This window comes from Carya illinoinensis, chromosome 10 (genome assembly GCF_018687715.1).
Source record: "Carya illinoinensis cultivar Pawnee chromosome 10, C.illinoinensisPawnee_v1, whole genome shotgun sequence".
Taxonomy (NCBI): Eukaryota; Viridiplantae; Streptophyta; class Magnoliopsida; order Fagales; family Juglandaceae; genus Carya; species Carya illinoinensis.
This window is the reverse complement of record NC_056761.1, coordinates 12,508,388-12,531,842: the sequence shown is the minus strand read 5'-3', so window position 1 is coordinate 12,531,842 and position 23,455 is coordinate 12,508,388. Positions and strand designations below refer to the sequence as shown.

The window sequence follows — 23,455 nt, the reverse complement described above, 5'->3', positions numbered from 1 at the left end:
GAATGGGAATGATTGTAATGTTTTGTTTTAGTTATATTCTGTTTTAGCTTGTAAGTAGGTGTTTCTCATTTGTATACATCCTGTATACTTGGGCTATGCCTATTTACTTGGAATAAAATTTCTCTTACTAATTATAAAATATATATATATTTATATACACAGGAGCTATGAGACCCAACTAGGTCACTAGAAATCTTTCCAGCAGCCTAGAAGAAACAAAATTAATATCTATGCAGTATATTGGATTTCAAAATATATAAAGCAATAAGATGCTTTGAAACATGTTGCAATGGCAATGATAACTGAAATTCAATGTTGAATGGATACTCTTTAAAAAAAAAATTAGAAAGCGATCTATAACGACATCGTAGCGGAAAAGCAGAACTTTAATTACTGTGTCCATACCCGAGCCACAACTGCAGAGTTGATAGGATTTTTTCCCATCCCCATCCAGATTATCAGAGCACAAGCCATCATTACACCAAAAACTAGCACAATAACCTGGTAAATAAGGAGTTAATGACAGATTCGAATAAAGTCATTCTTTCCGATGAGTACATAACAATAAAATATGGACAATACAGCAATAGTCTATCTTAAGAAGCAAATGCAGATACTAAACAAGAGATTTTTCACTATTTGGCATACCGCTATCACAATCTTTTGGTGGCTTCCAACATGGAGACAGCGAAGGGGAAAACACTTTCTATGACCATCCATTCGTGATGGGCTTGATTTGTTTAAGTTCTTATCCAATAAAGCCTCCTGAGAACTACTTTCTTCATATTCCTCGTCCTCATCATTTGCCTGATGGCAAAGGTCAACCCTATAAAAAAAAATCCGCCGAAGAAATATAGAATATTGCTCATCGGAAGCACTAGTCTGAAAGAAAATTTTACATCTATCAAATGTAATGATAATGTTCGGATATAGCTAATTTAATAGATTACACCCACTAAAAAACAACTGCACTTCCAGATCTCTATTTAAATTTACTCATTGAAAATACCGTCAACGGAAATTTTAAAACTGACATCATATTACCAAACTTGATCCAGAACAGCTTTACCCAAACGTCAGTTTGTTATATATTTAAGGACGGACTTCAAGAGTTCTAAAATTAATCAAATAGCATATGGTAGTGGTAGACAACAGATATCACTTGCTTATCAAAGCTATATGGGATAGATAAACAACTATGTAATTATTTAGCATTACTCTCATGGCATTTTAAGCAGAACTTTGTGCATTGTATAGAAAACGCAAAGTAAGAAGTTTGAAAATAAACAGAACATTTGTGCAGAGGGCTCCAACCAGCAGAACCTCAACCACAATGTGAAGAAATTAAGAAAATGACTGCCCTGTAAAAGAGCTTTTCATTTCAGTATCCATTAAATATTAATACATCTGATAACCAACATTTAGGGATTCTGACCACAGTATTAGACAATGTTTCCTCGCACAAAACTTGCCTTTGAACGGTTCTTTTAAACTCTATGCCATTTTTTTTTATAGGTAGTCAAGAAGTTTTATTCATAATATAATAGGCATAGCCTAAGCACACAAGACGTATACATGAGTAATACATAACTAGGATTTACAACCGAAACAAGAAATTCATGGACATTTAGCCCATTAAAATCTATGCCAGTTTTTTTACAAATAAACTTAATGATAACAAGTTTTGCCTGATTAAATAGGGCGTAAACATGAGGAACACATACTTACAAAAAAAATTAAAAAAAAACAATACATGAGAAACACACATAAAGACAAAGAAAAAAAAATGGGTAAGGAAGTCCTGAGATAAAATTAGAGATAAAAAACCAAATGAGCAATCATCCAATGATACAAGGTTTTTGAAAAAAAAAAATCCTTAAGGGCTGCCACCATCTTCTCCTTATCCTCATGCTCAGTCAATTCTTCTTATAAGAGCTACCTCCCTTCCTATGTGCCAGAAGATCCACCACACTACTAAGCATGATCCAATCTAAATTGAACAGACCAAGAATATCATTCCAAAGAACACTTGACAATGCAATAAGAAATTATCTATAGTTTCCCCACTCCTACCCATGCATCACGAACCCATCACAATAATTTCCTCTTCCTTTTTTGATCAGTATGTTCCTCCTCTTTGTTAAATTATCCGTAATGACGATCTTCCATAAGCAGCTGTCCAAACCAAGAAAGCTATTCTTACATGTGCCTTATTCCACCATAAATGGATTCGACGGGATTAGTAGCCTAGAGTTGCCACCCAAAATTTGAGCAACAAAAAGCAACTTAAGTTGCTGCCAATCCCCCTTCCTTTATGGAATCCTTTGGGACGAAAGGTTGTATTTTCTGTTACAGAGATAATTTTAGGCCTTTCTATTTCTAGATAGTATAGCAGAGAAATAGGTGGCTGTAAATGAACTTAACGTGTAGTTAATGTGTACAGTGTAAACAGCAGCAATCAACCGCTGAAATCATGCTGAAAATGTCAGCTCTCTGTTGTAACTCTATTCTATATAAATGAAAGAAACAAATGGAAAGAGGTATTCGAACCAACCTTGTCATGGTATCGAGCCCCTCTTCTGATTCTGTCGTTTGGTCTTAATCACTGAGTGCAATTTACATCTCTGTTTTGTTTTTGTTTTCTTTGGAGAAACTTTCTTTCTTGTTTTTTGTGGGCATCATCTCTCTCTATTGCGGGATACTCATCTCTGTTGAGGGGAATTTTTTTTGTGGTGGCTGGGTGATTCTCAGCAGATTCTAGGTTGTTATCAATGCTTCCAGCGTGTGGGTTTGCCATTTCTCATGGTTGTAAGCATGCGTGTGGCCTAGTGAGTGTCTGTCGGCAGCTTCGGAGGAGTGAGTGGCTATCGGAGCTTTCTGTGGGTGGCTGAGTGATTATCGGCACCTTCTTGGTTGTAAACGTGCGTGTGGCTAAGTTTTCCGTAGCTTGTAAACGTGCGTGTGGCTTGTTGGGTGTTTGTCAGCAGCTTCTGTGGAGGAGTGAGTGGCTATCGAAGCCGTCTGTGGGTGGCTGAGTGCTTATCATCACCTTCTGTGGAGTTCTTCCTGAACAGTTTTTCATGTTGGTGATTCTCGGTGTCCAGTCAAAGCTGCGAGTAATCCCAGTGTTGCAAGGAACTCATCACACGTCTGCTGGGTTTATTTTGCTAGGCCTTTTACCCTGACTTTGGGCTTCCTTGTAGGAACTTTGCAGGTATTTCTCGTTACCGTGAATTTGGGCTTCCTTTGTGCTGGGCTTCTATTTTAAAACAATAGTAAACCATGGCTGCCTGTTTAAAACTTGGGCCATCTATTATCAGTTTGGGCTTATTTTGGACCTAATTTGAGTTAGGCTTGCCGTTTATTTGGTTGACTACTTGAGCATATTTCTTTAAAGTGTCTTTCATCATGTCTATTGAAAATACTATTGTTAGCTTTACTAGAAAGAATTTTCCTACATGGGAATTTCAGTTTAAGATGTTTTTGAAAGAAAAAGAATTATCAAATCATATTGATAATTCTGCTAAGGTCCCCACTGATGAAAAAGAATTTGCTCAATGGGAGGTCAAGGATGCTAAGGTGATCTCTTGGCTATTGGGGACGATTGAGTCTCACCTTGTAACCAATCTTCATGTTTTACTACAGCTCAGGCCATGTGGGATTATCTTCACCATATTTACCACCAAGATCATAGTGCTCGAAAGTTCCAATTAGAGTTGGGAATTAGTAATTATAGTCAACGCAATTTACCTATCGCACAATTTTATTCTGGTTTTATTAACATTTGGAGCGAGTATTCTGCCATTGTTCATGCTAAGGTTTCCCCTGCAGCACTTGCGGCTCTTCAAGCAGTTCATGCTGAGAGTCAACGCGATCAATTTTTAATGAAGCTTCAACCTGAATTTGAGCCCGTTCGAGTTCGTTTATTGAACTGTAATCCAGTTCCTTCTTTGGATATTTGTTTGGGAGATTTATTGCGTGAAGAATATCGGTTATCCACTCAGAGGAGTATGACTTCTAAAATGTTTTTTCTGAGACTGTGAATGTAGCCTATGCAGCACAAGGGAGAGGGAGGAACAAGTTGCAATGTTTCAATTGCAAGGAATATGGTCATATTGCTCGCAGCTATCCTAAGAAAGTTTGTAACTACTGCAAGAAAGAGGGCCATATCGTCAAAGACTGTCGAGTACGGCCTCAGAATCGCCAATCCCAAGCTTTTAAGGCTGCTATTCAGTCCTCCTCTTCTTCTTCTGCGCCACCTACTATAAGCTCTGATTCATCTGTTCTCACACCAGCAATGGTCCAACAAATGATAGTGTTTGCTTTTACAGCCCTAGGCCTGCAAGGTATGGGTACTAACACAACTTCTTGGATTGTTGATTCGGACGCTTCTAATCATATGACTGGTAATATGACGGTCTACATGATGTTCGTAAGTATCGAGGCACACAAAATATTCAGATCGCTGATGGTAGTACTCTTCCTATTACTACTGTTAGTAATTTGGGCTCTTCATTTCGCGATGTTTTTGTCTCTCCTGGATTATCTACCAATTTGATTTCTGTTGGACAATTGGTAGATAATAATTGTGATATTCATTTTTCTCGTGGTGGTTGCCTTGTGCAGGATCAGGTGTCGAGGACGGTGATCGCGAAGGGCCCTAAAGTAGGACATTTATTTCCCCTACAGTTTTTTATTTCTAATGTTGTTTCTCTTGCTTATATGACTACTACCAATACTCATGAAGTCTGGCATAAGAAATTAGATCATCCTAATTTTGTTGTCTTGACTCATCTTATGAAACATGGTTCTTTGGGCAATAACGATTCCTTTTCTTCTTCTCCTATATCTTTTGATTGTGCTACTTGTTGTCTTGGAGAAAGTAAAACTTTACATTTTCCTTCGCATGGTAGTCATGCTTCTAACTATTTTGAGATTGTACATATTGATGTTTGGGGTGTAAGTCCTATTATTTCTCATGGTCAGTATCATTATTTTGTGACATTTATCGATGATTATAGTCGATTCACTGAATATATTTTCTCCATTCTAAAGCTAACGTGTTTTTTGTCTTTCAAAAGTTTGTTGCGCTTGTTGAGACACAGTTCAGTACTTGTATCAAAACATTACGCTCCGACTCAGGGGGGAGTACATGTCTCATTCTTTTCAAACCTTTCTCCAGCAAAAGGGGATCATTTCCCAACATTCTTGTCCTTATACTACTCAACAAAATGGAGTCGTCGGGCGTAAGAATCATCATCTCTTAGATGTCGTCCATACTTTGTTGATTGATTCTTCTGTAACTTCGAAGTTCTGGGTAGAAGTTTTATCTACTGCTATCTATTTGATCAATCGTTTGCCTACTACCACTCTAGATTATGATTCTCCCTATTTTCGATTATTTGGCATCTCTCCTAAGTATGAATCCTTTATTATTTTTGGGTGTGTTCGTTTTGTTCATCTACCACTTGTTGAGCGTCACAAGCTTGTTGCACAGTCTGTCATGTGTACCTTTATGGGATATAGTCCTACTCAGAAAGGATTTGTTTGTTATGATGCTCATGCAAATAAATCCCGGATCTCATGGAATGTAATTTTCTTCGAAAATCAATATTTCTTTCAATCTCAGGTTATTTCTAATCCTCCTATTACTCTTTTTCCCGCTTTTGATGATATGTCTTCTTCTATTAAGCGATTTCAACAAGGTATGGTGTATCATCGACGTATTTCCTCTTTTTCAACGCCCCTTCCAAACACTAATCCATCATTTGATTCTGTGGCTCCTATTCCTCAGCACTCCACCCAGGTTACACATCCACCAAATAGGTATGGTTTTCCTCACACCTCGCTCACTGCCACTCTCGACAGTATTTCTGTTCCTCACTCTTATACCCAGGCATCCACCCAAGCGTGTTGGCAACAGGCCATGAAAGAGGAAATCCAAGCTCTTCAAGACAATCACACTTGGGATCTTGTAATTTGTCCCTCTAATGTCAAACCTATTGGTTGTAAATGGGTGTACTCAATCAAATTTCGAGTCGATGGCTCACTGGACAGATATATGGCCCATCTTGTGGTTCTTGGGAACCGATAGGAGTATGGTATTGATTATGAAGAGACATTTGCACCTGTTGCAAAAATGACTACTGTGCGGACTATCTTGGCACTTGCTGCTTCGCAAGGATGGTCTCTTCGATAGATGGATGTGAAGAATGCTTTCCAACATGAGGATTTTGTAGAAAGAAATCTATATGTCCCGACCTCCCGGCATGTTTGCTACACCTTCCTCAGAGGTTTGTCGGCTATGCCGATCCTTGTATGAACTAAAACAGGCTCCGCGTGCATGGTTTGACAAATTTCACTCTAGCCTGCTTGCTTTTCATTTTACTCAAAGTCAGTTTGATTCCTCTCTTTTTCTTCACAAGATTTCTGCAGGAATCGTATTGCTTCTTGTATATGTCGATGACATTGTGATTACTGGTTCTAATACTGAGTTAATTAAGCAATTATAACAGCATCTCAATACCCATTTTCACATGAAAGATCTTGGTCTCTTGCAGTACTTTTTTGGCCTTGAGGTGCAACTTACTCCAACTAGTACATTGTTACACCAGCACAAATACACGCAATACGTTATTTCATTGGGTGGTCTCCAATCGGGTAACTCTGTTTTTACTCCCTTGGAGAGAAATCTTAAGCTTTGTTAGGAAGAAGGGGAGCTCCTATCAGATCCATCCTTGTATCGGCAGCTTGTTGGGAGTTTGAACAACCTGACGATTACTCGTCCTGACATTATTTTTGTTGTGCAGCAAGTTAGTCAATTTATGCAGGCTCCCTGACATCTTCATTTAGTCGCTGCCCGTCACATTATCCAATATCTGAAGGGCACCTCTACACGCGGGTTGTTCTTTCCTAATGAATCTTCCTTACAGTTGGTGGGGTATAGTTATGCTGATTGGGCCGGATGTGCAGATACCCACCGCTCTATTACTGGTTGGTGCATCTTCTTAGGCAATGCACTCATTTCTTGGAAGAGTAAGAAGCAAGATAGAGTTTCCAAGTCCTTTACTGAGTCTGAGTATCGTGCTATGTCTTCCACATACTCTGAGATCACATGGCTTCGTGGGTTATTGAGTGAATTTGGTTTTCCTCAGCTACATCCCACTCCTCTTCATACTAATAATACCAGTGCTATTCAGATCGCCGCTAATCCTGTCTTCCATGAGCATATGAAACATATCGAAGTCGATTGTCATTCTATACGTGAATCCTTTGACAAACATATGATTACTCTCCCTCACATTTCCACTGAACGTCAAACTGCAGACATATTCACTAAAACTCTTTCTTGGCACCGGCATCAGTTCTTGGTTGACAAATTTATGCTTCTTGATCCACCAACATCAATTTGAGGAGGGATGTTACAGAGATAATTTTAGGCCCTTTCTATTTCTAGATAGTATAGCAGAGAAATAGATGGCTATAAATGGACTTAACGTGTAGATACTTAATGGGTAAAATGTAAACAACAGCAATCAACCGCTGAAAATGCTGGCTCTCTATTGTAACTCTATTCTATATAAATGAAAGAAACAAATGGAAAGGGGTATTCAGACCAACCTTGACATTTTCTACATTCACATAATTGGCTATTGCATTCATGATTAAGAGAAATTAAACTAGGTGTTCCCCTTTGTATACCTCTAGTATACTTGGGTAGTGCACCCAGTGCTTTTTCAATAAAGGTGGTATCCTTATAAAAAATAGTCATGTTTAACAAGAATTGCTCTTCCTGCAAGTGTGAGTAATCTTCCAACCCAAAAGAAAGAGTAGGTCTTATTATTCCTACATCTTAGTACTGTTCCCTTGAAAACTTTCAGGGGTGTATCTACATATTTTGCTTGTGCTTAATGTCTATAGATTCTACACAAAATCATATAAGACACTACCATAATTGTGAGTTTATTGGATTGTTTCATCGAAAGTGTTGGGTTAGAATCCCCTTCTACTCTTCAACAGAAATTCCACTATTATTAATGAAAAAAGATTCAAAGGAAAAGTAATGAAATCCATGCTAACATTAAAAGAGAAGCATAGCAGATAAAATTGGGATAATATCACAATGAAACAAAGAAACATACCAGAATGATAAAAGAAGAAGAAACACAGCAAAAAACAGGATTCTTGGCAAAGCTGCAAAGAAAAATTCACAAAATTCAAATTCATTAACTGATTTCTTAAAATGGATATCTAGTATGTAATTAAGACTAAAGGCCTACCCATGAGGATAAAACCACAAGAGTTAGACCAACATGGCCAATCCTTACAAGCAGCAACAAGAGCTAATACAAAATAAATGAAGTTACCTGCAACAGTGAAAATTTGAACTTCAGTTTGAATGAAAGATTTGTATCACAAACTAATGCGAAGAGGCTACATACCCACAAGCTATTACCAAATAATACCAGGCATATCTTTGAAGCAAATGACAAAAATAACAGAAAGAATAAGAAAATAAGCATGCATGAAAGACTTTCATCTCTTAGTTGTGGTAAAGTAAACCTAAAGCTATACAAAATTATACAAGGATCTAAACTGAAACTGATAAGATACACGAAGAAACAAGCTGAATTTGAAATTCAACTAAATCACATGTGGCTAAGTCCAGAGACAGGAGTTTCTAGATTAATATTATCACTTGTCACCCTCAAAAACCAAATATATAGATAAATGGATATAGATACACATACAGAGAGAAAAGTAGGTTTAAACAGGAATAACAAAAACAATCAGAATTGAAGTCTTTGCTCCAAAATGCAATATCAGAAGCATAAGTATATGTCAAACCTTTGAAAAGAAGTGGGAAGTGCCAGGGTATAAGAAAGAAGAAAAAGAGTGATAATATGTGGACAGAAAACAATGTAGGAGAAAATTGGATAATCTGCATGCCTGTGTACTTGAAAAGGTAAGAGATTAATAATAAAGCACCTAGTAAGGAGATGCTTCATGAAGTCAAGATGAAACATATTTTCATGTTCAAGATACCAGAAATAATATGCATATCAGTTATTTGGTACAAGAAATTAGAAATACTTTCTGCAAAATCAGTATGAAGAGGCCCAAGGCATGCATAATCTCAATATTGCACAGATATAAAATGGTATCCAAAGTCCTTAGAATAGCAAATAGAACAGTATTTATGGAGTTGAAACCTATATTTAACTAATAATTTCAACTTCCAGAGCCAGAAACAAGAAGCTGGCTCTCACCTAGATCAAGCAAATTCATGTAGGCATGGAAGAAGCATTGCCCTTCATGTTACATTTCTACAAGACCCAGTATACAAGTGGTGCCTCTGGATTGTTGTTTAAATGATTGCCAGCAGTACTCTAGCTAAACTGAAGATTAGAAAGTTCAGGTCATGGACTAGCCAAATTATTTAAAAACCATTTTATCGGTATTATTTATTAAAAACCATAAAACTAAAAGAGAATTGCTCAGTTAATAATGATAGCCTTTTTAAGACGTTTGAGTGTGAAACTGACCTTAGGTTCAGCTATTACAAAAACTAATGTTAAGCCCACTCCAAAATTAGTTGTAAACAAGTGATCATACTGATTAGTGGAGGAATTCAATGTATCTTTACCAGCCCAAACTTGTCAAGCATTATATATATTATGCAATAGATAAAAAGAAGTCGTGAGATTATTTCATGTACAAAGCGATAATTAAAAAAACTTTAAAAACAAAAAAGAAAATGGCTTAGAATAAGATTGCAAAAGACTCAACTCATGCATCAAATACAAAGGCAATCATACATTATATAATCACCAAAATGGCCACGGTAAAACATTGCAAACATAACAAGAATAGAATACACAGAGGAAAAGGGGATAGATTGATAAAAATACAATTGCTTACCCATGCTAGATGACCCAATCATTAGGTGACACACCTGCAGTTTGACATTCATAAGTATCAGTATATGCCAATTTACTTAAAATTGGAATTCAACATACAACTAGTTATATTTGCAGGTATACACTTTTTTTTTTTTTTATAAGTATATATTTGCAGGTATACAGATTTTTACATATACACATGTAAATACACGTGTGCTTTTGTGAGTCAAAGAGTGAAGTAACAACCCAACACATGCATCATAAACCAATGATTCCACTCAAAATAAAGCAGCGTTTGTTGACAGCACCACTTGAATTTACCTTTCCATCATTCATCTTCTGCACATCTATTCATCTCTACAATGATACCCAATGAGAGATTTATGCACAACCTAAATCGATAGGTGCTTCAATTATTAACCTTTATCTTTTAATAAAAAATCATGCATTTAACAACTTAAAAAATCATGCATTTAACAACTTTATTTAGTCCCAACCTAGTCAGCACAGATAAACTTCCCAAAACTCTTCCAATTCAGACAGGAAAGTAATCAAATTACTGGACCAGAAGGATCGAGGCTGCAGTCCCCTAACCACCAGTTCAACCAATTGATCCACAAGAATTAAACTTAGCTTTTTTTTATACATAACAAGAATAAAACTTAGTTAACAGACATTGCACTTGAAAATCACTCGTACACGGGCTCATATCCTGTAGGGATCATTGGGTGGTAGCCCATACCTTAAGTGTGCCCTTAAGAATGAATCCTTGATGTGCATTTATTACAACTCCTATAGATTAATCTACCTAGCCTATTAATTATTGATTTAGAGATGTACACATGTATTAACACAGAAAATTGGAGGTATGTGGTATGATCGTACGCAGCATATCACTCACTTTTTGGCGAGTCCAGACAACTTGTGAATTCCTTGAATGAATCCTCATTAGCTGGAGCACAGCGAGGCAAAAAATAATAGTCAGAAAATCACATTATATGTGGGATTAACATAACATCTTCATACTTCTCACATAATATTTCAAAATATTCAAATTTAATTATAACTATCGCTCTCACTTTGTAGACATCAGCAGTGTACAGACCAATGAATTGTGATGCATAAATGTGAAGAATCAAACAAGCAATGGGTGACATATGGGGGTAAACCTAAAACTAAAACTTCCAGCATTATAAGATAGGAAACTGACATCATCATTGTACCTAAGCCTCAAACCTAAGCTATAAATGATTTTTTTTTTTAAATTTACTGAGTTAAAAAAGGGACTTATCCCAATATATAGAAGGTATACAAGAGATCTTCCTAACTAGGAAAAGGACAAGTGTTAGCAAATCTTGAAAAGAAGAAACAGAAAAACTACACTGTTTTGGACCATTGAGTGTATTAAGGAAAGATGACTTGAGCTCCATCACCTTCTTTTCACACCCTTCAAAGTTCCACTCATTTCTTTCTAGCCAAATACCACACAATAAGCAAAAGGAAGATCATCCTCCAAAATAAAGTGCATTGATGGCTAGCAAATTGTTCTCTCCAACAATTCAACACTCGAGCAGGCAAAACCCAATCATTCTCAAATAGGCCAAAAGCCATATTTCATAAGACATCAGGGACTTCACAATGCAATAGAAGGTGATTCCCAGAACTCCTCGTTCTTCTTGCACATGCAGCACAAGTTAACCACAATGAATCAACGATACCCCCCTTACTCACATTTTCCTGAAGTCACAGTACAAGTGAAGTTCACTCTAGGGGCCCTTGTTCCTCCAAATAAGTTTTCAGGTCCCAAACACGGGCACACAACACATTGTGAAATGACATTACATTGAACACTTCTTTCCAGGATAGGCCCCAAATCATTTAATCATCACTGTTATATCCCACCTGCTTCAAATACAACCAATCAAAGAACAACGAGAAGAGATCAACCACCCAATCATTAACCTCTCTAACAAAATCAACGCACAACCAAAAGAGATTCAGATGATAGTTGGTAATTCTTGCCACATAAGCATTTACAGACAAAATCCCCAAAAGAGATTGATCAAAGAGAGCTAGATTTCTAATTCCGATTCCACCTGCTTTAATACGTGGGCATAACTTGGTCCAATATACAAGATGAGGATTGGGCTCCCTCCCATTCCTCCCATGAGAAATCTCGCTGCAACTTCTCCAGTCAGTTGGCAACACCCATAAGTAGAGGGAAAAGAAACATATAATAGGTTGGTAGGTTGGATGTTGTGCACTTAATCAATATGTATCTACCAGCCTTAAAAAATACAATCACTTACATCCTGTCAATCAGCGCTCTAGAGGGAAGACCAAGGTAAGTCATGGGTAAGGTAGAGATCCTACACCAAAAATTTCACCACGCTAGCTACATTCTCCCCAATTGGAAACAATTCCGACTTATCCATTTTATTCTTCAAACCGGAGACTTCAAAGCAAAGGGATAAGCAAAAAAAGTAACAGAGATGATCTCCGCTAGACTGACAGAATACCCAGGTATCGTCTACGAACAGTAAATAAGAGATATTGAGCCTGATACCATTCCTTGCACCCATTAAGAATCCCCTTCATACCGTAATAGATATCATCCTGCTCAAGGAATCCATAATAATCACTCAAAGCAAAGCGGATATAGGGTCCCCTTGAAATAATCTTCACGTACAAGTCAAGAAACCCATGAGAGTGCCATTCACCAATTCTGAAAAGCGCACAGAAGAGATGCAATCATACCATTTCTTCCCAACACTATAAACACATGATCATAGGCCTTTTCAATATCCAATTTACGTACTAGTGAAAAAACCCCAATTCCTTTCGTCACATACCACCCTTCAACACCATAAACCTTTCAAACCCACAATGTAAAACCAACACCATTAATCAGAATCCCACTACTGAACACATTTCCAATCTACATTCTCATCTTATACAAGAAGCAAAGAACACACAAAGCAGTCAAATTCGTAAACGCAAGAACAAAACACAAAAACCCAAATAAATAAATATATAAAAACATAACAAACCTGATAAAATGCAAGAACAGCAATAATGGCATCCACTAGAGCAACAAACACATTTAAGCAAACCAAGACCCGTGGAAGGCAAGACCCTTCTCTCAATTCAAACATCTCTCTTTCTATGTTGGTGACTTTCTCTGAATGGGAATGAAGGGAGTGTCTACTGGCAATGCTTTTCGATCTAAACAGTGAATTGTACGGTCGCAAATCCAAGTCTTTCCGAGGTAACTTTCATGGCAGACCAGTTCGGCTGATTTTTTTTGCTTCCTATTCTAGGATTTCCCAAAGTTCCAAAACACAGAAGAAGAAAATCTTGAAATTTGGATATAAGTTTGTGGTATTTGTGGAAAGCAACAGAAAATGCCAGAGGTCAGAGAAGTAATTTAGGGAGAAATGGGGAATACGATTGGAGAAAAAAAATATACGGTATATTGTCTGATACTGACACGCGGGTGGCCCTCCATCGTGAAAAACTTGGGGAGATTCTCTCTTTTTGGACTTTACTATATTTTCCTTTATATATGTATATATATATATATATTACACATTTAATACATGGACAATATTAAAATACCTAACCATTAAAAAAATTTAAAATATAAATTTAGTAAAAGTGACTTCTTTAACTATTAAAAAAATTATAAAATAAATAAATAAATAAATATGAGTGGACACATTTGATAAACATATTTAATAGTCATATTATCATTTTTTTTAATATATTTTTATTTTCTTTTTACGTGATATTTTTCTTATTATATCTAATTATTTTTAAACAAATTTTAAAAAGTTTGATAAAAATATACTACCTCTCGTTGTAATGGATAAGAATGAAATAAGAATATCCTACATATTATATATATATATATATATATTCTACTAGTTTTAATTTGTTACACTAAAATTAATTAAATAATCAATCATTATCGGATTTTGAGACTTGCCTCGTTAATATCTTCAATTTTGGGTAACTCTAGGGATTCAAATCTTCTTAAAGATTCATTTTCAACAATCTCAAACTCAAAATTTAATTTACTGCTTAATCACTTAAAAAGTCTTGCTTGCATTTTATATATATATATATATATATATATACACACACACAAGTATGTGTGTGTGGCGTGTGTGTCTATTCAAAGGAGTTTAGACTTGAGGATAATTAACTAAGTACATGGCACTTAGAGACCCCCACAAACTATTGCATAACATACAATAGAGAGGGAAAAAAAGGCTCTACCAATGAACTGATCTTGACCACCTATTTGAAGAGTGGGCAACTTTGATAAGAGTTGCCAAACTAAGAGCAATGGCATCGACTCCTTATACTTTCATTTTTTTCAAATTTTGGGATGAATTTTGGCAAAAACTTACATTTTCTCCTCCCATTTAGTTCCCTAAATTAGAATTATTATTTACACGTGCTATAGTGGTTCCCCATCTTTGGTAAACCACTTTACATCTCCAAATGTATCTTTTATTATTTTTGGTTGTCCCTCTCTCTATTCCCCTCCTGCGTTCACTCTCTCTCAAACCCTAATTGCTATCTGCTCTCTCTCACGCTCATCCTTCAACTGCAGTCCATCCAACAAAACGCAATTAGTAAGTTTGTGCCATTTGATTCTCACAAACTCACACACACACAATCTTTGTCTCTCATATCGTCAGCTTTGAGAGAAATGCACTTTCGGATCTGTCTATAACTTTATCATTTTGGTCTCTATAACTCCATTGTTTAATCTTGAGCTAGATCTAGAAAACCCTAGCCGAAATCGCAAAATGGTTTCCGTCTATGCTTCTCTAGGGTTTCTACAACGATGATTTTTATACGGGTCTAGGAAAGAAATTTGTAAAATCAATGACCATGCCATTTGATTCTACTGCTTGTTTGATTTGTGATTTGTGTAATTTGTGAGTAGTTTATTCAATCTATAGTTTGCCATTTGAGTCCATTACAAATTCAACATGATTCTGTGCTTTGTTTCACTGTTAGTTACCTTGTCATTTGATTTTATTGCTTGTTTGATTTGTGCTTTGTGTAATTTGAATGTATTTTATTCAATCTATAGCTTGTCATTTGATTTTATTACAAATTTAACATGATTCTATACTTTGTTTCACTATCATTGACCTTGTCGTGGCTTTATTACAAATTTAATGATTATATGCTTTTTAAAATTAGTGACTTTGCCATTTGATTTTGTTACAAATTTAACATGATTTTGTGCCAATTTTCACTATCAAATTGATAAGTTTTTATAAACTCATAGTTAAAAATCGATTTAGGAAACAATTTCTAAATTTTTGTGTGATTACTGGCTTCCACAGATTTGGGCAAGCTGACACTTGATTTTGCTCTCATGTTGTTGTGATAGTTGGCTTCCACAATTGTTGTGATATTTGGCCCCCATTGTTGCTATGATATTTGGTTTCCATTGTTGCAATTATAATATGTTCATGAATGTTTTGTTCTATTGTGAGCGAACATTTGTGAGCAATTAAAAATCAACATTTGTGAGCGAGTCTTGTTGTTCGTTCGTTATTTGCTTTGTTGTTTAGTCAAAGCTTTGCTCTTTGCAGTTTTAATTGTTGATATGTAGAGGCTATGTTGGGGCTGTATGTGTAATGTAATTAGGATGTGATGATGAATATGATAAATATGTAAAATCACAAATGCTTTGAATAAGGCTCGCTCAATATGGCAGGTTAACCCAAATGATCACTTTCTTGTGAAAGTTTCACAAACGCAACCGTTTTGCAGCCATTTGAGCTTGTATTATGTGTTTACCTATGCCTGAATTTAATAAATAATAATAAAATAAAATAAACCATTCTTAGCCTCTTTCCTAAATTTTTATTATATCTGACTGTTTATATGCTTATGCCCTATTTTTATTAGTCTGTTATGATTTAAGCATGCTGTTCAGTTGTGATATTTCATCTTGCTTAACAATTTATACATGTTCTTCATTTGTGATTTTGACATGTCATTAAGTTTTTTTTTGTTGGATTAATTTCTTTTTTGACCTATTGTACTATGATATATCTATGTTGAACATCCCTCCATCTTGTTTAAATCTAAAAGTTTGTTATTGTCATTGTTATGATATGACTTATCTATGCTAGTTCAGCCTCAAACCTTCATTATTTTTGTAAGCCCCCCATCCTAAATAGCATAACCTATTCTTTGTTGGTTGGATTATTTAGTTATTTTATTTGTTGTGCTATCATATATACATGTTGTGATATTTCATTTTACTTAACAATTTAGACATGTTGTTTAGCTATGATTTAGACATGATTGGATCAATTTTTTTTTTTTCCATTAGTTTCTTATTTGACTTGTTGTGCTGCAATATATCTATTTTGAACATCCTTTCATCTTCTTTAAACCTAAAATCTTGTTATTTTTGTTGTTCTATTATGATTTTGGCATGATGATTAGTTTTTTTTTTTTTCAGATTATTTTGGTAATTTTGGTGTTCTACTGTGATTTAGGCATATTGTTTAGTTTTATTGGTTGGATTAGTGAGGTACTTTTGCTGTTCTACTATGATTTTGGCATGATAATCAATTTTGTTGGTTGGATTATTTTGATATTTTTGGTCTTTTGCTGTGATTTAGGCATGCTATTCAATTTTGTTGGTTGGGACATGGATTAGTGAGGTATTTTTGTTGTTCTAATATGATTTTGGCATGATGTTCAGTTTTGTTGGTTGGATTATTTTGATAATTTTGGTGTTCTATTGTGATTTAGGCATGCTGTTCAATTTTCTTGGTTGGATTAGTTTCTTCTTTAGGTTCATTTTCTTTGTCTATCCCTCTCGACTGTGGTGATAATAAAGTGGAGTGGGGGACATAAGAAATTTGGCACATACTCTATGGCAGGATAACCCTGATGGCTAATCACTACTGGTAACCGATTATTGCAATCATTGAGGATGTTGCCACTTCCTATATGTTACCATTCTTTTCCTAAGCCATTTCGTAAAATCTTGCCTTTATTATTCTTGAGTTTCTAACATGTCTACCAGCTGTTGTGTGTCTAGAATTTGTTAAAGATAGATTTCTAAGACTATGAACATATGTACTGTTAGACAGCACAGCGGAAAGTACCTTAGACTTAGCTTGAAGAAATGCTCCACAAGTTTCTCCAGCGCGAAAAAAAACAAGTGTTTTCTCTTAGTGACAAAGTGTACTACGTAGTTATAAAACTAAAGTAATACTTAACAAATCCACAGCCTATAACTATTTCAAGAGAGAACAAGTGAGAGAGAGATTTTTACTATTATGATTGATACCCCAGAATTAAAAGGAGAGGGGCTATATATAGCCCCCCTACACGGCTGGCCTTTAAAGGCCAGTCTTCAATACGCTGGAAACGCATGGCTTAAAGCCATGCGTTTACCGGCTGTGTAACGCCATGCGTTATAACGCATGCAATCAAAAGGGGGTTCTGCCCGTGTGGGCGCCCCCTCCATTTAACATCTCTCACTCGCACACAGTGGGCATGACCCTAGGTCTGCATCTCTCTAATGTTCTCAATCTTATTCACACAAGTAAATAGGCCGTGCGACCACCAAGCATATATTCAGAAAGGTGGGAGTACATACATTAAATCTCTCCCAGAGAAGACTAGCATAGTAACATCCCTAAAGTGTTTGGTTATGTCCTAGACTCATTCGATCGCATCAGTTCAAGCATTTTCGAAACCCTCTTGAGTTTCAGAAAACTCAGAACAATGCTTGACTATCTCTAAATCATTTCAATATGTTCACAACCTTAGTCGCTACCAGTATGTAGCGTCATAGTTTGACGTCAGCAAACACTATCGAAGATGCGATATCGAAGAATCTTCCCTTTGCACTCATATCATTCAATTTTGGTCAAACCGCTTTCCCAGCAATGCCTCTTTAGACCGTATTAATCATGGCCATAGACAACATGCCAAAGTAGCAGACATTATAACCTCCATCTTGTGACATAGTCAAAAGTAAATGACACTTAAAAAAAATGAGACTCACACAGTAAGAGAAGGAAACCATTTACTCACTTACTCATTTGGTCGAATAAGCACATGTAGTATGAAACACATGTTACAGTGGATTTCTCTTTTTTTTTAAAGAGCATATGTCTATATCAACACCGTACAGATCTTAGTCTAGCCGCTCCTTAAGCGTCTAACCTGAGTTCCTCTATTTGCTCGCCTCCAAGGCGTCAAAAAGGTTCTCACATCTGGCTAACCATAGGCTACATAGGTTGTGGGGTAACCCATGCATAGTCCTCTTATTGGACCTGATCTTAGCTCCCACTAAAAACCGACATATCTTTGTGTCAACTAACTTATCCATTTGGACAAGTATCTTAGAACACAATGTCTCATCTCTACTCGCTTCTCAAGCGCTAGAGGCGATCGCTTGTGTGAGTGAGCCGATCTAAGCCTGTTGACATATCTTGTGTGTGAATTAGAAAGACAATACGATAAAGACAATAACTGAATCATATTGTATTAATATCCCAAAGAAAAGGTTACATCTCAATGTAATTTGAAACACAAAAAACATTTACAGTCTACACAGTCCTAGATTCCTAACATGAGCCTCAAAGACATCTCTTGCTATGGGCTTCGTTAAGGGATCAGCAACCATGCAACTTGTAGAGAGGTGTTTCAGAACCACTTCCTTTTGCGCTACCATGTCTCTGATGTAGTGATATCTGATATCTATGTGTTTGGTTCTTCCATGGTACTTAGAGTCCTTAGCATATGCGAGAGCAGCCGTGCTATCGCAGAATATTGTCACCGAATCTGAAGAATCCGTGCCAATGTCTAAATGCTTGAGGAATCTCCGTAACCAAACAGCTTCTTGAACCACTGCAGAACAAGCTATGTATTCTGCCTCCATGGTGGATAAAGCTATACAGGGTTGTTTCTTGCTGCTCCATGTAATGGCGCCATTATTGAGCAGAAAAGCATACCCAATGGTTAATTTACGCTCATCCAGGTCAATGCCCCAGTCGGCATCGCTGTAACCTTTTAGCTGTAAATCTGAACCTTGATAGCACAACACATAGTCTGCAGTTCCCTTGAGATATCGCATAATCCTTTTGACTGCTTTCCAGTGAGCCAGTCCGGGGTTAGATTGGAATCTACTCACTAAGCCAACTACATAGCATATGTCAGGCCGAGTACACATCATTGCGTACATCAGACTACCCACAGCATTAGCATAAGGGACACAAGCCATCTTTTTTTTTTTCTATTTGAGTCTTAGGACATAACTCTTTAGATAAGTTCTCGCTTTTTGCCACAAGGGTGTCAATGGGTTTACATTCATTCATTAGGAAACGCTCGAGGACTTTCTTTATGTAAGTCTGTTGGGACAAACACAAAAGTCTCTTTGAGCGATCTCTGTAGATCTTAACTCCCAGAATGTATTCTACTTCACCCATATCCTTCATCTCAAAATTGAAGGATAACCACTCTTTTGTGGCGACTATCAACCCTTTATCATTTCCAGCTAGTAGTATGTCGTCAACATATAATGACAACATAATAAAACTCTTCTTGGACCTTTTGACATAGACACAATGGTCCTTTGTGATCATCGTAAACCCATTTGAAAGAACGGCTCGATGGAATCTGAGGTACCATTGCCTAGATGATTGTTTTAGGCCATATATTGATCGTTTGAGCTTACACACTTTGCGCTCTTGACCTTTGACCACAAAACCCGTTGGTTGATCCATATAGATCTCCTTATCTAGTTCTCCATTGAGAAATGCTGTCTTAACATCCATTTGGTAGAGTTCCAAATCCATATTTGCTACTATAGCTAGAATTAGGCGAATTGAAGCAAACCTCACCACTGGTGAAAAAGTTTCCTCATAGTCTATACCCTCCTGCTGGGTATATCCTTTCGCCACTAAGCGAGCTTTGTACTTATCTATTGATCCATCCGACTTGCGTTTGACTTTAAGAACCCATTTGTTCCCAATAGTCTTACGCCTTGTCGGTAGATCAACCAGATCCCAGACCTGGTTTGTCTTCATAGACTCAATTTCATCATTAAGAGCTTTCATCCACTCATCTTTAGTAGAAGATGAGAGAGCCTCATGAATTGTCCTAGGCTCATCATCATCATGCGGAGCTACTATAAAAGCTTCCCCTTCAATCTCAAAACGACGACGGGGAAGACTTTCACGTGTGCTTCTATGCGGCTGAGATTGTTGTGATTGATTGACAAGCGATGTGCTCCCACTCGGATTTAAGTCCCTTTTATCATTTGTAGGAGCTTGAAGAATTTCTTCCTCATTCTCAACTAAATTCCTTGGAGCACTTTCCTCTTGTTTTACAATCTCATGAAGTTCTAAACTCTTACCAACCTCACCTCTACTTGGAAATTCATTTTCAATGAAGTCCACACCTCGTGATTCAATCTTAGTTACACTTCCATCAGTTTGTTCACCTATTAACACATACCCTTTAGAGTGTTCTGAGTACCTTATAAAGATACACTTCTTCCTTCTAGGGCTTAATTTCCCATGCTTATGAGAAAGATCATGAACAAAACCCGTTGAACTCCATGGCCGCAAGTTACTCAAATTGGGTTTCTCGCCGGTCCATAGTTCATATGGTGTGGAAGTTACTGATTTGGAGGGCACTCGGTTAAGAATGTAGGCAGCAATCAAAAGTGCATCCCCCAAAAAGAAATTGGTAGGTTTGCTTGCGCCATCATTGACCTAACCATCTCAAGCAGTGTTCGATTTCTCCTTTCCGCCACGCCATTTTGTTGTGGCGTACTCGGCATCGTTAACTGTCTTTTGATTCCTTTTTCATCACAGAGCCTTTTAAATTACTCAAAGAGATATTCTCGTCCTCGGTTAGTTCTTAGAGTTTCTAAACTCTTATCTAACTGATTCTCAACCATTCTTAGATATCGCCTAAAACATTCCAATGCTTCAAACTTATGGGAGATTAAGTAGACATGACCGTAACGTGAAAAATCATCTATAAAAGTGATGAAGTAGACACCTTCGTGTCTTGCCCTCACACTCATTGGACCACAGATGTCTGAGTGGACTAATTGCAGTGGAAAAGATGCCCTAGTGGCTTTTCCAAACGGTTTTCTCTTAGCTTTTCCCATTAGACAATGTTCACACGTGGGCAAGATGACCTTAGCGAGATTTCCTATTAGGCCTTCTCTAACTAATCGAGTCATTCTATCTTGCCCTATATGGCCAAGCCTAGCATGCCATGTGTATGAATCCAAATTATCAATTGATGAAGAAAGAAAAGCAATAGATTCATTTATATTAGAATAAACAAAATCCAATATCATAAAACCGTCTTGAAGAAAAGCATTGCCATAAAACATATGGCCCAAATGAAAGGAAACATAATTGTTTTAAAAAACAATCCGAAAACCAAGTTTTAATAGAGTAACAACTGAAAGTAAGTTTCGTCGGATCTCGGGAGCGTATAGCACATTGTAGAGAAAAAGAGTGCGGCCACCCCGCAAGTTCAGCTTGTAGGTACCAAGTCCCAGTACCTCCACGCTAGCTCCATTCCCCACCTTGATATCACGGCTCCCAGTTGGAATCCGGCGATACTCCACAAATCCGACTCTATCTCGCGTTATGTGCTCGGTCGCTCCTGAATCAACAGTCCACAAAGGATAGGAGTCAGCAACCATCACATGGCTAGTTACATAAACAATGCGAGAAAAGTCAGAGTGTACCTTCTTCGGCTCAGTGCAGTCACGAGCGAAGTGGCCAATCTTTCCGCAATTGAAGCACTCTAATTTTTACTTGTTTTTCCCGCGCTTGCCCCTCTTGGTGCGCTGAGAAGTTCCTGACACTTTTTCAATATGTCTAGCAGCTACTCCATTCTTGGATTTCTTGCGCTTAGGCCTTGATACCTTGCGCGGACCAGCATTAGCCACATAGGCCGTATGATTGGGCTTAGCAGCCTCTAGGCGCTCAGCCTCCAGTTCCAAGTGACGCGAGACATTATCAAAGTCTTTGATATTCTCGTTATGCGTCAGGTTCTGGCTCATATTCTCCCAAGAATTCGGTAGTGATCTTATCACTGCCTGTACTTGTTGTTCATCTGTCAGGTTGTTTCCTGCCGACCTAAGTTCGCGGATCATAGTTGACATAGCCCTAAGATGCTGCTTCATCGTGTGGTCAGAGCGTATCTTATAGGAGTCGAACCTCATGGTTAATCCATGCAACCTAGTAGCTGAAGTTCCACCAAACTTCAACTTCAAAGCCTCCCACATGCTTTGGGCAGTGTCATAGACCTCAAACTCACACATTAGATTATTGTGCATGCTGCTTAAAATAATTATGCGCGCGCACCGATTTTTCTTTGCCCATTGGGTATAGGCTTATTGATCTATCTTGTGTTGTTCTGAGTTCCCTTCCCCGGGCATAGTAAGGGTGTGAGATAAGGTCTCCAAGACCTCTTGCTCATCTAAAACATATTGGATCTTGCGATGCCATATGTCATAGTTTTCCTCATCTAATTTCTCCCATTTGTTTAAGTCGGCAACAATATTCTTGGATGACATTTCACTACAATACGCAAAGAAGGGATATTACTCACACACCTAAAAAATCTGCCGTGTCCTTTCAAATTAGAAAATGAATAATTTAGACATGTCGCAAGATCGAAAAATCGCTAGGCTTCATAATCATCTCTTGCGCCACAACATCCAATTATTAGATTTCTAACTCAATTCCCGCGCAAATTTAAAAAAAAAATATGGGAGAATTTATCATCATAAATCTCAACCATACTCCCACTATCTTAAGTAGTCATCTAGGCCTAGTCACATGTAAAGACATAACCTACTAAAACCGCAGTAACCTTTTGGGCCAGTCTACAAGGACAGCTACCCAGACCATGGCAACCTGTTGGGCCAGTCTACAAAGACAGCCAGACTACAGCAACCTGTTGGGCCAGTCTACAAAGATGGTTCATATGAGACCATTACAGTTCATTTTTCTTGTTCCATCAGTGCATTTACAGTTCTTACTGGGGTCATTGTAGTCTTTTTGGCTATACAATGCATTTACAGTTCTTACTGAGGTCACCATGGTCTTTTGGCTATACAGTGCATTTACAGTTCTTACTGGGGTCACTGCAATTCTTTTAGCCTATCATTCACACTGACAATTCTAACTAAGACTACTTAGTGGGATTTTTCTATTTTATCACTAAAAGAAATAAAGACTAATGTCTAAACATTCAAGTCTAACATTCATAGATGATAAAATAATCACATTTCCACATGTTCAATACACACATACATGTTATCACATTTAATCTCAAGATTAAATAAAATATCACATGTAATATAACATTATGGAAAAAACAATAACATAAATATAACCAAATATTCACAAGTTATCATATTTAATCTAAAACATTAAACAAAAGATCACATGTAATATATCAATATATCTAAGCATATATTAATTCATGCAATTTTATTTATTTATTTTTAT

General features: G+C 37.0%; 1 protein-coding gene across 2 annotated transcripts in view; it reads right to left on the bottom strand.

The window, feature by feature from the left end:
* Window positions 1-13,328, bottom strand: part of LOC122279680 (tobamovirus multiplication protein 1-like) — a 34,069-nt gene extending 20,741 nt beyond the window's left edge. Inside the window, exons 1-7 of one of the 2 annotated variants that reach the window (XM_043090454.1) lie at window positions 12,953-13,328; window positions 10,804-10,854; window positions 9,922-9,955; window positions 8,280-8,366; window positions 8,142-8,193; window positions 649-826; window positions 406-501 (exon numbers count right to left, since the gene is read on the bottom strand). In XM_043090454.1, the coding sequence (XP_042946388.1) occupies window positions 406-501; window positions 649-826; window positions 8,142-8,193; window positions 8,280-8,366; window positions 9,922-9,955; window positions 10,804-10,854; window positions 12,953-13,057 (603 nt within the window). In that variant the 5' untranslated portion in view covers window positions 13,058-13,328. Of the gene's footprint in view, window positions 1-405; window positions 502-648; window positions 827-8,141; window positions 8,194-8,279; window positions 8,367-9,921; window positions 9,956-10,803; window positions 10,855-11,335; window positions 11,488-12,952 lie in introns of those variants that run through there. The other variant, XM_043090455.1, reaches the window with a different exon arrangement.
* Window positions 13,329-23,455: the final 10,127 nt, after the last annotated feature.